Source organism: Fulmarus glacialis, unplaced genomic scaffold (genome assembly GCF_000690835.1).
Source record: "Fulmarus glacialis isolate BGI_N327 unplaced genomic scaffold, ASM69083v1 scaffold6010, whole genome shotgun sequence".
NCBI classification, from domain to species: Eukaryota; Metazoa; Chordata; class Aves; order Procellariiformes; family Procellariidae; genus Fulmarus; species Fulmarus glacialis.
In genome coordinates this window covers 15843-29266 of record NW_009185749.1, presented here as the reverse complement: position 1 = coordinate 29266, position 13424 = coordinate 15843, and the positions used below count along the sequence as shown (strand labels likewise).

Here is a 13424-nt window from a genome sequence, read left to right as displayed (position 1 = left end):
CAGCATAGGCTCCTTGACTTTGATGGAGTTAGACCTGAAGACTGCGGGCAGGAATCTGGATTATAGAAACTTCTATCTGTTTTAAAATGATGTAGCTAATGGAAGAAAATGTATCTTTCAATACATTGCGTAGGGGTGTCTCAGAGGTATGAAAGGAAATTAACAAAGAATAAATTAAGAGAAGGAACTGTGAAATAATCCTTTCCCGTTCCTTTTTCAGCAGCACCCTTCCTTGCCAGTTTTACTTGTAGCACTCTTATTAAAATGGTGATCTTTAAAAGCCTAGCTTATTTTTCGCTGTAAAAGCTATGAGTTGCTTTTTTTTTTTTTTTTTTTTGAACAAAAATAAACCAGATATAGTTTCAGATCTGCTGTTCTGAGTGCTGTAGAATTTGAATCCCAAATACAAGGGAAGAAAGCTTGAATCTAAATTTTAAAAATGGCAGGTTTTTGTATGAAAGAATGGAGAGAGGGAGAGAAATAGAAATAAATTTACTGATTTTGCATTCTGTAAAATCTGAACTTGGAGTCTAAATCAATAAATCTTTGAAATGTGAAACACAGGGTCAGACAAGCAAAATAAAGGTACAGTCAAGGAAACTGTGTGAAAGGAGCAAGTAATCTGGTGCTTCAAAACTCATATTAAGATGTCTTGTGTAAAACTCAAGGGTGGGATTTTTAAAGTTCTCAGAAAAATTCCACTGATTACAGCAGGATTGGAGTTAGGCTGAAACTAGTCACTTCCAGAACTTTAACTTCAAATTATTTATTCTTTCAAGATACAGCCTCCAATACCCGCTGAGTCGCTATGCCTCTTCTTAAGTCCTGTCTGGGTCATGAGAGTTTATGTATATCGCTGAGATGTAACAATGTTGCGGCATCCAACTGTTCCACTTGGAGTATGATATATTTTAAAGAAATGTATTTTTCCTGAAGTGGTGCTTCTCAGATTTACCCATTGAACACCAGTGGTTCAAAAATCCCTCCTGATGGGTAGCAGGGAGCAAAGCAAGGGTGTGTGTAGGAAGGTTTTCATTTTGTTAAAAGATTTTTTCATCTGCAAAGCAAGCTACAAGGTGAAAATACGAGTGGAATAAAAAAATTGTGAGTTAAGTTTCAGATAATATTTAAAGCTGAATTTTAGTTAATTTATCTTTAAACTTTGTCATCTTTGAACTTTTTGGGGGGGCTCTTTCTTTTGAGGATTGAAATCTTCCTGACTGCTATTCAGAAGGATAATCCCATTTCTGACTAGCACATTAGGAGGACCCGGCTGGCCCAATTTTCCCTAATATGGCTGGAAGTTTGAAAGACTGTTTCAGTACTTCTTTAACTATACGACCTGGAAAATATGTGATCTAAATATCACTGGAAAGCTGCTTAGCCTGTTACCTTTTTCTGTTATAGAGGTTTAGGGTGCATTTTATTTTCAACAACTGTAAAGCCTATCCCTAAATTGGAATTTTACAATAGCGAGTTCTCTATACTGTCCATATTAGAAGACCTTTAACACGCTTTTGTGAGTCTATTGAGATATAGGTGGGTACCTGAGTATCTTATTCAAATGTATGGAGACAGCATGAAAAACTGTAATGTGAACAAATTAGTTCCATTTTAGTGTAGGTATGGCAATGTTGTGATTCACCTGCTTGTCAGTGTCATTATTCATGCTAACAATAAGCGTAACAATAAGTGTTTTCAAGATTGTTCCTTTTTGAGTTGCGCAGTGTGTCTATGGCAGTGATGTGCAGATTTTACCAGTAAAAGTTTCTCTCTTCTTTACAGGATTTGAGTAATAGCATATTTGGAACCACCAAGAAGAGTAATCTGAACAGGAACTCCTTGTATGTATTATTAGTATATTAAGATATTCATCACATGCTTTTAGAAAGAGACTTCTATACTTTCTGCAGGTTTCCACTTCAGTTTTGTGATTACAATATACTTAGGATAAGAAATTTATGCGAAACAAAGAGTTAAGGCAATTCAGTCTGTTTAAGTTTCTTCAAATGAAGCCTTATTAATGGAGATAAAGGAGATCCATTTAAACAAAGTGTATAATTTTAGGTGGAATAGACACCCCTTTTTATTCTAGCAATAATCCAATTTTCTAATTCAATCACTAAGATCACCATAGCATCTTTAACTAGCCATTATTCCAATCTAGTGAGTATGAAAAGTTGCATTTGCATTTGCTGTGCAAATTGCATGCTTCCTTTTTTAATAATTAAAATGCTAGCAGCTCCTGAAAGCTTCTCTCATTCTCTGATTAATCTCTTTCATACTGAGATTGCACATTTACAAAATATTTAGCTTGGTTTGCTTAATGGGTTTTCAATAGTTATTAAGCTTTGATTGTATTTAGTGAAAGTATACTGATTTCAAAAGTGTTTTCAATTTTACTCTGGGTTTTTTGATTTTTTTTTTCCAGCTTGATTGATCATTGTCTTAAAATTGGGGGTATTTTTTCCACAGGCAGTGCTGTCTCTATGTTCCTTTTCCTTTTCTTTCTTATTTTTATCAATTTCTTTTATATCTCTCTTACTTAGTAACACTGTGGATGTAATAAATAAAAGACACTAGAAAGCTGTCACATCCCATGTGATTTCACTACAGGAAGAGGAAAAAAGATACTGTGTTTTTTGCCCATTCTATGGTTGTGGTTTTTTTTTTTTTAACCTGGTCATGTATAGGCAGTAGGCAAACTGCATACTTACCAGCAGGACTTACAGGCCGTTGAGTGGCCTGATTCTGTCACTTAGTCTGTTGTCTTCAGTGGGATCTCTCTGGTCTGTAAGGTGGATCATATTCACTGTCTTCTGTAACAAAGACTGCTTTAACGTAATGCTGATGCTAATCCAGAGGACCGTCAGTTTAAAAACTCTGTTTTTGTGCAAGCAATGGTAATGGCGTATGTAGCTCCGAATACATCTCAGCATTGATTGAAAAATGAACAATTGTGTAGGTGATTGAAGCGGTCTTTAACCGATACTGTTATTGCAGTGTAAACGATATGAACAGTGGTGCAGAATCGTAAAAGCAGCTCAACATAAAGCAGAGAAAGAAACATGCAGAAAAATGTGGCTGTTCTTCAGTAACTGGAGATTATTTGCTGATGGTTGCAATGAACAAAGTTGCACTGAGGGTTATTTTGGTTTATGACTGCTGATCAAACCTTTGTGAATTTTGCCTTCTCATAGATGACACCTCTATGTATGTACCAGTGTTAGCTTAATGACAAATTTTGGAGTAAAATATGAAATGTTTCCTTTTAAACAGGTTGAGAACTTCAGAGGAAACTGACAGTAAGTTTTTAGTTGCTTGTCACTGATTTTAATTCTTCTCTGCAAATCTCACTCTGAAGTACAAAATCCAAAAGGAAGTTAATTTACTATAGTTGGAGGGTTATAGGAAAATGTTCAACTATTGTTTCATATGTTAGTTACTAATTCATACTTTAAAGTGAAAGTTTTTTTTATGAGGACATGTTTTTCTCATGGTAACTGCAAAATCTTAAAAGAAAGGAATCTATTTTCACTCTAATCTGCCCAGTAATGTTGTCCTTTTTAGCAGGAAGAAGCTCTTTAAGATGATGGTGCTGCTTTCATCCCTGGCAGTCTAAGAGACCCCCTGAGTTAAAGCAGGGTGTATACCTGAGGATAGATTGTGTTACAAAATTTTTAATGTATGCTTGGTTTTTCAAGTTGCGGTTTGGTGTAATTCCTCTGTTTGTATGGTTTCCCTGAATTTATGAAATCAGTGAAGGATTGAATTTATTATGAAATGGCCAATGAAGAAATTCGAGATTATAGTGAGGAATGACTTTGTTCCACAAAAGTAGGGTGCTAGTTAACTTCACTTGTATTTGTTGCCTTTTAGTGTATCCTCCAGTTGTCGTGACATGCCACTTAGCCGTCAGAGTCTGAGCAGCTGGGCATCTGTCTCTTTTTGAGGCTAGCTGTGACGCAGAAACGAGTCGCTCTTAGACTTACCTCCTTTTCAAGCGCTGCTCTTTCTGGGTCCGGCTGTGCACAAAACGCTGCAGTGCTGAAGCACACTGCTGCAAGCGTAGTGAGTTGCGGGGCTACTCTCTAGAGCGCACCACTGCTTTGATTAAAATCCAGTTTTCCCATCCTCAAAAGGAATGACTTAGCCTGCATTCCCCTTTTCATGTTTGTTGTTTTACAGCATATGAAATGCCACAAAACTGGTTGGGTCCAGCAAGAAAAAGAGCAAAAGGGACCTTGACTCACCAAGGGCACTCAGTGGAAATGCTGGCCCTTCCACCAACATCTATTTATGCTTTTTATTTACGATCTCTTTTGCTAGAAAAGGGAATATAGGCAAATAAAATACACCAAGAAGAAAAGTATAATGTTCAAATATTTTAATGAAGATTCAGTTTTGATTATCTCATTTTCAGAATTAAAAGTAGTACAGTATACATGTTTTCTGAAATATGGCATTCTGAAGGATTGTTTTCCAACAGAAAAAAGTGATTTCATCTAATTAATGGAAACATGCTCATTAATCTTGGTTTTATTAAAAAGACTTTTTATAAAACAAAGATTTTTGGACCAAATTTGATCTGGCTGTGTCTGTTAAATATGTAACCACAGAAACTGTTTGTCTGTTTGTATTTTAACAGTATTTTAGATGTTGTGGCTTAATGAGACAGTATTATTATAACTTTGGTGTAGTAGTATAGTTAATGGAATGCTTAATGACTGAGGAATGGAGTTGGAAAAATCATGGCTTTGGGAGGCTGTGAAGCATGATGGACAGCAAAGTGCTTTTAATATCCCAGAGGTGTAATTGGCTTAGAGAAGCTACATGTCCTTGAGGTTAATATCACAAGTTTCCCACCATTTCCCTGAATAAATAAGTCATCTGGCAATATTATGTTGATGACTGAAATCTGCCAGTATACTGTACATTATAACGTAGTTAAAGCCTATTAGTAATTCTCCTTTTTAGAATGCTGAGACAGTAATTCTGATTAATCTGTTTCATGACAAACTCTGGGATGGAAGGAATTAAAAAATCATGCATTTATCTCTGCTATAATAATTAACGCAATAGTCCTTTAAACATTATTTCAGATATCTTCGCCTGCTTGAAAACATCTCAAGATCTGCATCATCACTACTCAGGTAAGCAGGAGGCACCGGAATGGCAGCTGAGTAATTTAACAAATGAAAAAGAACATTATTTCTTCCCTTGTCATCCTCTGTGATTTTCACTTTGAAGAGTTGCACAATTGCCCATTGCTAAGAAGGTTCTGTATTAATTCATGCCTAATACTCCACTGAGGAAATTATGAATTATTTTCTTGCTGCTAATTGCTCCATTCCGAGTATTTCAGAGCAGAATGCAGATAATCGCTTTCAAAATAGCGGTGGAAACAGTGAATAGAGCTCTGATTCCTCGGGGGGCAGAAGAGGCTCTCATTTGTTTATAGCTGTCACTTCCCCTCACACCTCGCACATCCTCCTTTGTACTTTCTGGAATTGGTTTCTTCAGTTAATTGGTCCTGTACTACTTAATCTGTGTTTATATACCTATGAACTCCTGGAAATCTGGCAGGGTATAAATCATTTGGATGCTAATTGCCTGCAGTCCTGTCTTTTCCTGAACTGAATATGCACAGATTTTCCCGCAAGGCTTGGATTTCAGTTTTTCCTGGAGGAGAACTGTGGGGAGCTTGCCAGTAGATGTCTCTGTTGCCTACAGGACTTGGCCTCCTTTAAAGGGAAGCCTAGGGTAAACCAGAAGCATTACCAGCCTCCTGAAGTTCAAAAAACTATGCAATTTTCACTGGGAATAACACCTCGTGGTTTGTAATCAGTGTGCAGGAGTAATTTCTCTGACATCGTGGCATTGTTGCACTGATTAATTTGGCTCTCATCAGGCATGCTATTTGAGATTAGGTAGGACTTTTTAGCACAGGTGAGAGTGGCTTCCATTATGAGTGGACGAACGTCTTGAGAGGTTTCCAGTGTAGGTTTTTGTTCCTCAGGAAGATTGAGGTAGAATTTAGCCAACTAAGCCCAAAAGTTTGGTACTAAAATCCTGCAGCATATACTGCTTATGCATAATTTTTGCTATCTGTTGTGCAGGCAAATACAGTTCTGCCTCTCTGCACACCCAAAAGAACTTGAGTTTTGACCCAAGTTCAGCAGCTGGTGCACGTCCACTTCACATTGCTTCTTGAGGCTCTAGAGAGTTTTGTCAGGGTCTGACACGTGGCATAGGTCTGGCAGCTCCCCTGTTCACATCCTTGTCCCTGTTATGCACTAATTTCATGATTAGAGCATGTTCCTAGTGAGGCATCAAGGGAGGACCTTGATTTTCAGTCCATGCTTCAAAACTATTCAGGCATGTTAATCAATGCTTGTTGAATTCAGAATATGTAAACAAGCCTTGAAGTGGAGTCTGAAATGCAGATCTTCTCCAATGAGGACCCTAATTCATAGGTTGGCATGTCATGGGTCCCCTTTGCTCTCTCCTTCTGAGCTAAATAATCTCTAATTAATTTCTGCTCAGAGAAGTAATCTTAAGAAGAAGGACAGATGGTGTCCAAGCTCTGGATGAGTCTGCCATCAAGGTTTTTTGGTTGCTCTGCAGAGAAACACAGCTTTGCTGTAGTTTACTCTCTGCTTTGGATGCTAGTTTTGTCTTCAGCATTTGAATAGGAAACTGTTTGAATAGTCAGCACTGTAGCATCCGAGTTGCCTCCTTGTTCTAGTCTTACCCTCTTTGTGGCTTACTTCACACCTCTCTCCCCCTTCCTGATAACTGAGTCATTGTGAGGACAAATCCATAAATATTTAGTTGACACTCTGAAGTTTTGAAGGTGTTTGCCTGAGAAATAAGTCACCAGTAAGGGAGATATAATAATGTTACTTATGTTCTTTGGCGAGGAGCCCAGATGAAGAAACAGTACTCTGTCCAGGCAAGCTTGGATTTTCCTGTGATGCCTTGCTAAATCCCCAGGTGCTTCTGAGCCTGACAGGGACAGGCAGTGAGGACAGCTGGGGCCAATGCATCTCATTGGCACAGTGTGAATGTTGCTGTGCTGGAGGCAGCAGAAGGAGGAAGTAGCGGCAGCCCTTGGTGGAAGGAGGAGGATGAAGAGTTAGCAGAAGCAGTCCTTCTAGCTAGGGTGCAAGGGGCCTGTTTCCTTGGAAGAAAGGAATCCATGAACGGGGTAAAGAGTGGTAGCTGATGCTTGTGAGATACCATGGGTGTGCAAAGGGTTGTTACTAGCTGGGTAGAGTGGTGGTCAGATCTGACACAGGATCACACTGCAGCCTCCTTGGCTTCGTACACTACAGTAAAGTGCTGCCAGATGTTTCTGAAACTCAGCCAGCTTGTTGTTTATTCAGTATAGTAGTGAAATCTTTTTTGTTTGCAGCTGTTGAAAGAAACAACTTAATGAGACTTGCTCAGACCATACCGTTTACACCAGTCCAGCTCTTTGGTGAGTACCAACTTCCTGGTTATGTTTTTTGCTTTATAAATAGTCAGTGCATTATCTTTTTAAAGACTGTGTTTGAGAAATTTCCTTGGATTAATTTCAGCGGTTCTTCTTTTCTAAAAGAGATGAACCAGGGTAGAATTGTAGTCATGCAGTAATTTAGGGACTTTTGGAGGTCATCTGGTACAACTCCCTTTGTGGCCAATTCAGATCAGGTTGCTGAGGGCCTGACCAATTGCATTTTGAATATATCTATAAATGAAAATTCCTCAGCTTCACTGGACAATCTCTTCCAGTGTTTGACTGACTTCATTGTGAACCTAGTATTCTTCCCAGTATTTGTTGGGGTTTCCCTTGCAGTAGCTTGTATCTGTTGGCATTCATGTTATTACTGTCAACCTCAGAGATGAGTCTAACTCCATCTTCTTTATAACTATCATTAGGATAGCAGAAGAAAACAAAAAGATTCCCCTTAACCTGAATACCTGCATTGTCTCTCTGTTTGTCTCTCTCACGCACACACACATGTAGATACATGTATATAATATCCCATCAAGAAGAAAACCAGGTATTGGTTGAAAGGGCTTTACTCTTGTTGCTGGTACAGAAGACTTGTAGTGTACTAATGAAAAAGAACTGTGCTATAACTGGAGAGTGGTAGAGAATAATACATAAATTGTTTGGAAGAGTTCTGAAATTAGTGTGCAGTATTGGCTTACAGCAGCAGAAGCTCTGCCTCTAGATACTTGAGATCTAGGTGCCTTCTTTTCAATGGGTAGAATATTTTGTCTCACAGCAACTAATTGCTGATACTTGAAGCATCATAGGATTTCTTGGGACCAGATTGCTGCAGATAATTAATATAGCTATGAGCATATTGAACATTCTAATCTTTGAAACTCCCAGGAGACACCTTTCTAGGTATTAAATTGTCAAAAGATAATAAAATGAAGAATTAACGTAAGATTAAAAAATGTGTCTAGTTATAGTATCTTTATTCGAGTGTTTGTCTTTTATATAAGACATTGGCTTTTCCCTTGCTTTATTTTAAATTAAAATGTGCACAAATTGTGGTATTCGACAGCTTCTATGTTTGTGCTAACTGGTGAAGGTAGGCTTGGGAGCGGGGAAGAAATCTACTAATCTGAATCCAGTTGGTCCTTCCTTATGCCATTCTTTGCCATTTTGCAGATGTAGTTACCTCATCACACTTGCCAGTGAAAACCTGTTTCTTATGAATTAACATTGCAAATAATGTGAGTTGCAAGAAGGAAAGCCAGATTTAAAAAACCACTTTTCTGTTAGTTTACAAATGATGGCAACAGAAAGGTGTCTCATTTATGCTGCAAGAGAGGAATTCTATTACAACTATATAGGGAAACAGAGTGCGACTGAGTTAAAGCTCACCAAGTTTGTTCTGCTTTCAGAAAAATGTTATTAGCAGAGCAGAACATCTGAAATTTTGTGCAGTACAAATAACATTGGAATTTCTAGGAAAAAGAGAAATCTTAGTTTAAAATGCCAAAACTGTAAACTTCCTGTTAATTTGCTTTAGCTTGTTCTCCTAAGATTCCTTTCTCCAAGGAATGTCATGTCCTCTTCAATCTAATTTCCCTGGCTCACCATGGCCAAGTCACCACTTTTGAAACAACTCAGCTGTCTGTTTGGGTCAAAAGGTGGCACTGTCCAGCCCTTTAATTTTGTAGTCAATAACTATTACAAGCTGTGTGTGTTTGTTTGCCTTTATTTGTTTTTTGTTTTGTTAAGCACAATTACAAGGAAAATACTGTGAGTGTTCCATGGATCTTGATTAACTTAAAACAAGTCTTACTAAAAATTCCCTTTCCACGTAAGTACATAAACAGAGGGAGCCACACTCAGGATATTTAAAGTTCATACACTGAAGATCAAATGGTAGCCCTTTAAAAATACGTACTTTTAAAGCTCAACCATCTTTAAATACTTAAAAAGCTGTGGCAAATGAGATTGATTTATAGAGACCAGAATATCAAAGAGCTTTTTTTGTGTGGAAGTGTGCAGGAGGTCTTAAATTCATCTCTGTTTAGAGGCTTAATACAAGCTCTTTGGACCACTTACGTTATCACAGTAGATCTTAAGCGGAACGTATGTAGTAAGTGGTGTAAATTTAGGCTGGGGAAGTTTTCACACAGATGAATAGTAATGATAAAAAAGCTCTCTTTTAAAGTGTGGCTTACAAAGGTATGTGAAGTGGTATGTTATTTTGAGATACCAAATCAAAATGCAGTTCTCTCCTGTTTCTGCAATGAGTGACTTCTGCTAACAAAACTTCCTTTTATTTAAGCTGGAGAGGAAGTGACGGTCTATCGGCTAGAGGAAAGTTCACCTATGAACCTTGATAAAAGCATGTCTTCCTGGTCCCAGCGTGGTATGGCTGCAATGATCCAAGTCTTGTCACGGGAGGAGATGGATGGGGGTCTGCGGAGGGCCATGAAGGTCATTTGTACTTGGTCTGAGAATGACGTATTAAAGTTGGGACATGTATTTATTGTGAAGTCTTTTCTGCCAGAAGTGGTTCAGACTTGGCAAAAGATCTTTCATGATGGCACAGTGTTACATCTCTGCCTGAGGGTGAGTTCAGACGTGAAGGCACACTGACTGGTCTAGTCTGATGTGTCTTAAATGTTATACTTCTTACATGTAAATGTCTTCAGCATGGCTGACATGTGGTTTGATGTCATCTTTTAGAGAGGAAAAAGGTTTTGAGGAAGATATATCTCTCATTTGTAAACAGTATACAATCAGACATTTGTTTGTTTGTTTGCTTGTTTGTTTTTGACAAGTTCATGGCACCTTTCTTCATGAAAATTAAAGTCATGTTTATAACATCATTTTTTTCAGGAGATCCAACAGCAAAGGGCTGCCCAGAAGTTAATCTATACCTTCAATCAAGTGAAGCCTCATACTATTCCCTATACTCCAAGGTAAAATTGCTGTCTTTAAGTATTAGGTGCCAAAGGTTTTTCTTCTCAGCTGTGTCCCCAGGTCTAGTGCGGCCTTTTTTTCCATAGTGGGTTGAAATAGCTGCTGCTTAGACAGTCTAATGATAGTTAATCAACTTCTTAAGAGGAAAGGTAGGCAGCTTTGCACTTTGTCTTTGTAGCTACATGTGATGGCAAAATAAGCTTCTTCATAAAGCTTAGGCTTAAGCAAGAATTGCCTTTTATACAATTAATATAAGACAATTTGATATATTACAGCAGGCTGGAGTAAATCAGATTATGTTGTTTGTTCATAAACTATACTTTCTGATCAAGTGCTTTGTTTTGAGAGTTATCAAACCGAGAAACCCTTTGTGCTGTCTTCCATTTGGTACCTCCTGCTCTTCAAAATGCTCCGGCTAGGGAAGACGTGTCCTCTTTTTTGGTATATTTGCTTTGCATCATGCTGTGTGCTGACTGTGAGGATGTTCATTACCTTGCCAGCTCCTGATAGACAGCATTTATATCTACAGGTTCCTGGAAGTTTTCCTCATCTACTGCCATTCAGCAAACCAGTGGCTGACCATTGAGAAGTACATGACTGGCGAGTTTCGGAAATACAACAACAACAACGGAGACGAGATTACTCCCAGCAGCTTGCTGGAAGAGCTGATGCTGGCCTTCTCTCACTGGACCTACGTGTACACCCGTGGGGAGCTCCTTGTCCTGGATTTGCAAGGTGACGCTATCATGGGATCACTATTTGAAACCCAATGGAAAGCAATTCTCTCCAAAGAGAATTTAATACTGAGGATTGCGACAAATTCTGTTCTCATTTACATGCTGGCAAAGCTCAGGAAACCCCTGGATGTCTGTTGTGCGGCACTGATAAATGAGTATCCACAGAAACACACTGGATTAATGTAGGTGTAACGGGAAAATAATTTGGCTTCAAATACATCTAGGCTGAATGGGCAAAAAAGCAGTTGATAAAGCGTGCAGAAACATTTCAGCCAGCTCCAAAAAAACACTCCACAGTTAAGGTGTTTTTATTTTTATTAAGATATATAAATCATACAGAGATTCAAGCATACCTATGTGCATATGCACACTTAATGTATGTGTATATCTGTCAGAAGAGTGCGAACTATATGTATTTTTTTATTTTTCATATCAATAAATCTGTAAGCAGTTTACATAAGCTGCAAGCCTTGAATGCTATTCACAAAGTCTGGTGACTCCTTCAAAGAGCATGTGATCACTTTACTGTACATGTGTAAGTGGGAACATGGCATATTTTAAAGAGATAAAACAGTTGACAATGTTCAGAAGATGAACAGTACCCATCAAACAGTATAAACACTATTGTTTGTCATTTCTGTCAAGCGAAATGTGTATGGGTAGACAGTGACTTAACATATTTATATTTTATAGCACCCAGAAGCTGTGAATTACCAAAAGACATGCTTATTATGCAAAATAAACCTATAATTCCATCCTTGCCTTCATTTGGTTTTAGCTGCACATGAAAAAAAATACCGAAAGAGTAAGTGTGTCTTCACCATAGCCTACTAGAATTTGTCTGAAGTTTGCTTGGGTTTATTATACAACTCTCGACAGTTCCAGACCAACTGTCTTGGCTCAAACATGGAGAATTTAAACATCTATGTAAATCTCATCAAGACTGGAGCTTCAGTTTCCATCTCAAACAAACTGAAATCTGCTCTAGTTTTGGCCTCATGTTTATCTTGTAGTTCTCTAATCTGGAGTTTAGGAAAAATGCAAGGGCTGCTCCCTTTGGAGTTCTAATAGGATTAATCTCTATTACCATTTACTATATAATACCAGGGCCATCTCCGCATACATATACACCACATTTCTTCTAATTTACACCAACTGAAATGACTTTCATTGAAGAGTATAGCAATTTGGGGGCATTTCAATCACAATATGCTGTTTCCATAATCTGTACTGGTGTTCGTTGCAGAATATAAATTTACCATCAGTGGCCTATTGAAATAAAAATAATTGCATATCATATGATCATAGACTTTTTTCATTAGTGTAAAAGCACAATTATTTCCTCCAATATAAGAAACGAGGTTTTTGGTAAAATGGTAGTATGTCATCAGTTTGGGGAAAACTGCAATATAGGTATCAGCATTCAGGTATCATAATGAAATTATTTATTTAATAGGCTTCCATGGCCACCCAGAAGAAGAAAGGGATAACCAACCCAAGCATTTGCAAATCACGAAGCTGTGGCTTGTTGTGTTTGTTATCTTGAAGAGAACGTGTATCTAAGAGTAGATCTATTGATATCAGTTAGAGTCACATCTGATTCATACCTTTGTTCCGACTTAAATAGCAGTCTTACAGTTGGTCACATTTTGCTTAGTTGAGCTTCAGCATAATATTTAGTGCATTTGCATAAGCCTTCCGTCTACGTATAAATAAACCTCAAAGCAGCTGAAGTCAGGACTGTAATAAGAACGATACTTAACAGATTTTTATACTCATAGCATTTTCTTTTTAACTCATGACCACTTTAACTATGACACTTTATGATCTTCAAAGAAAATGGATTATTACATTTTTGTTAAGTGCCAGATTATGAATTCGTGACTATCTTCCTTTGTAACACACACTGTTGATTTTGTTGTAGGTGTTGGGGAAAGCCTTACAGATCCATCTGTGATTAAACCTGAAGACAAAAAGTAGGTTTCTTTTTGTTGAAATTTATCATTCACTTCAGATGTTCTGCCAACAGTCTGTATATTTATGGTGTTTTTTATGTTCTGTGTAAGAGATTTAATTATTTTTCACATGGTGCTTGGGTTAAATGAAGGTATGATAACAACTACGTCCTCTGCTGTGCTTTTGAGGACTGTGGACTTGGGGGACTGTAAGTGTCCCAGCTCCTAACATGTAGTGGGCAGTGTATGAAAGGTGGGGAGAGTCTGTGTTGCTGTGCTAGGACCATA

At 37.9% G+C, this 13424-nt stretch overlaps 1 protein-coding gene across 1 annotated transcript in view; it reads left to right on the top strand.

The window, feature by feature from the left end:
- The window catches only part of TRPM6 (transient receptor potential cation channel, subfamily M, member 6), a 65480-nt gene that overhangs the window by 46832 nt on the left and 5224 nt on the right, over nucleotides 1-13424 (top strand). Inside the window, exons 28-35 of the mRNA XM_009577052.1 lie at nucleotides 1786-1844; nucleotides 3280-3305; nucleotides 5103-5153; nucleotides 7418-7483; nucleotides 9804-10090; nucleotides 10361-10443; nucleotides 10974-11179; nucleotides 13106-13157. Of these exons, the coding sequence (XP_009575347.1) occupies nucleotides 1786-1844; nucleotides 3280-3305; nucleotides 5103-5153; nucleotides 7418-7483; nucleotides 9804-10090; nucleotides 10361-10443; nucleotides 10974-11179; nucleotides 13106-13157 (830 nt within the window). The remainder of the gene's footprint in view (nucleotides 1-1785; nucleotides 1845-3279; nucleotides 3306-5102; nucleotides 5154-7417; nucleotides 7484-9803; nucleotides 10091-10360; nucleotides 10444-10973; nucleotides 11180-13105; nucleotides 13158-13424) is intronic.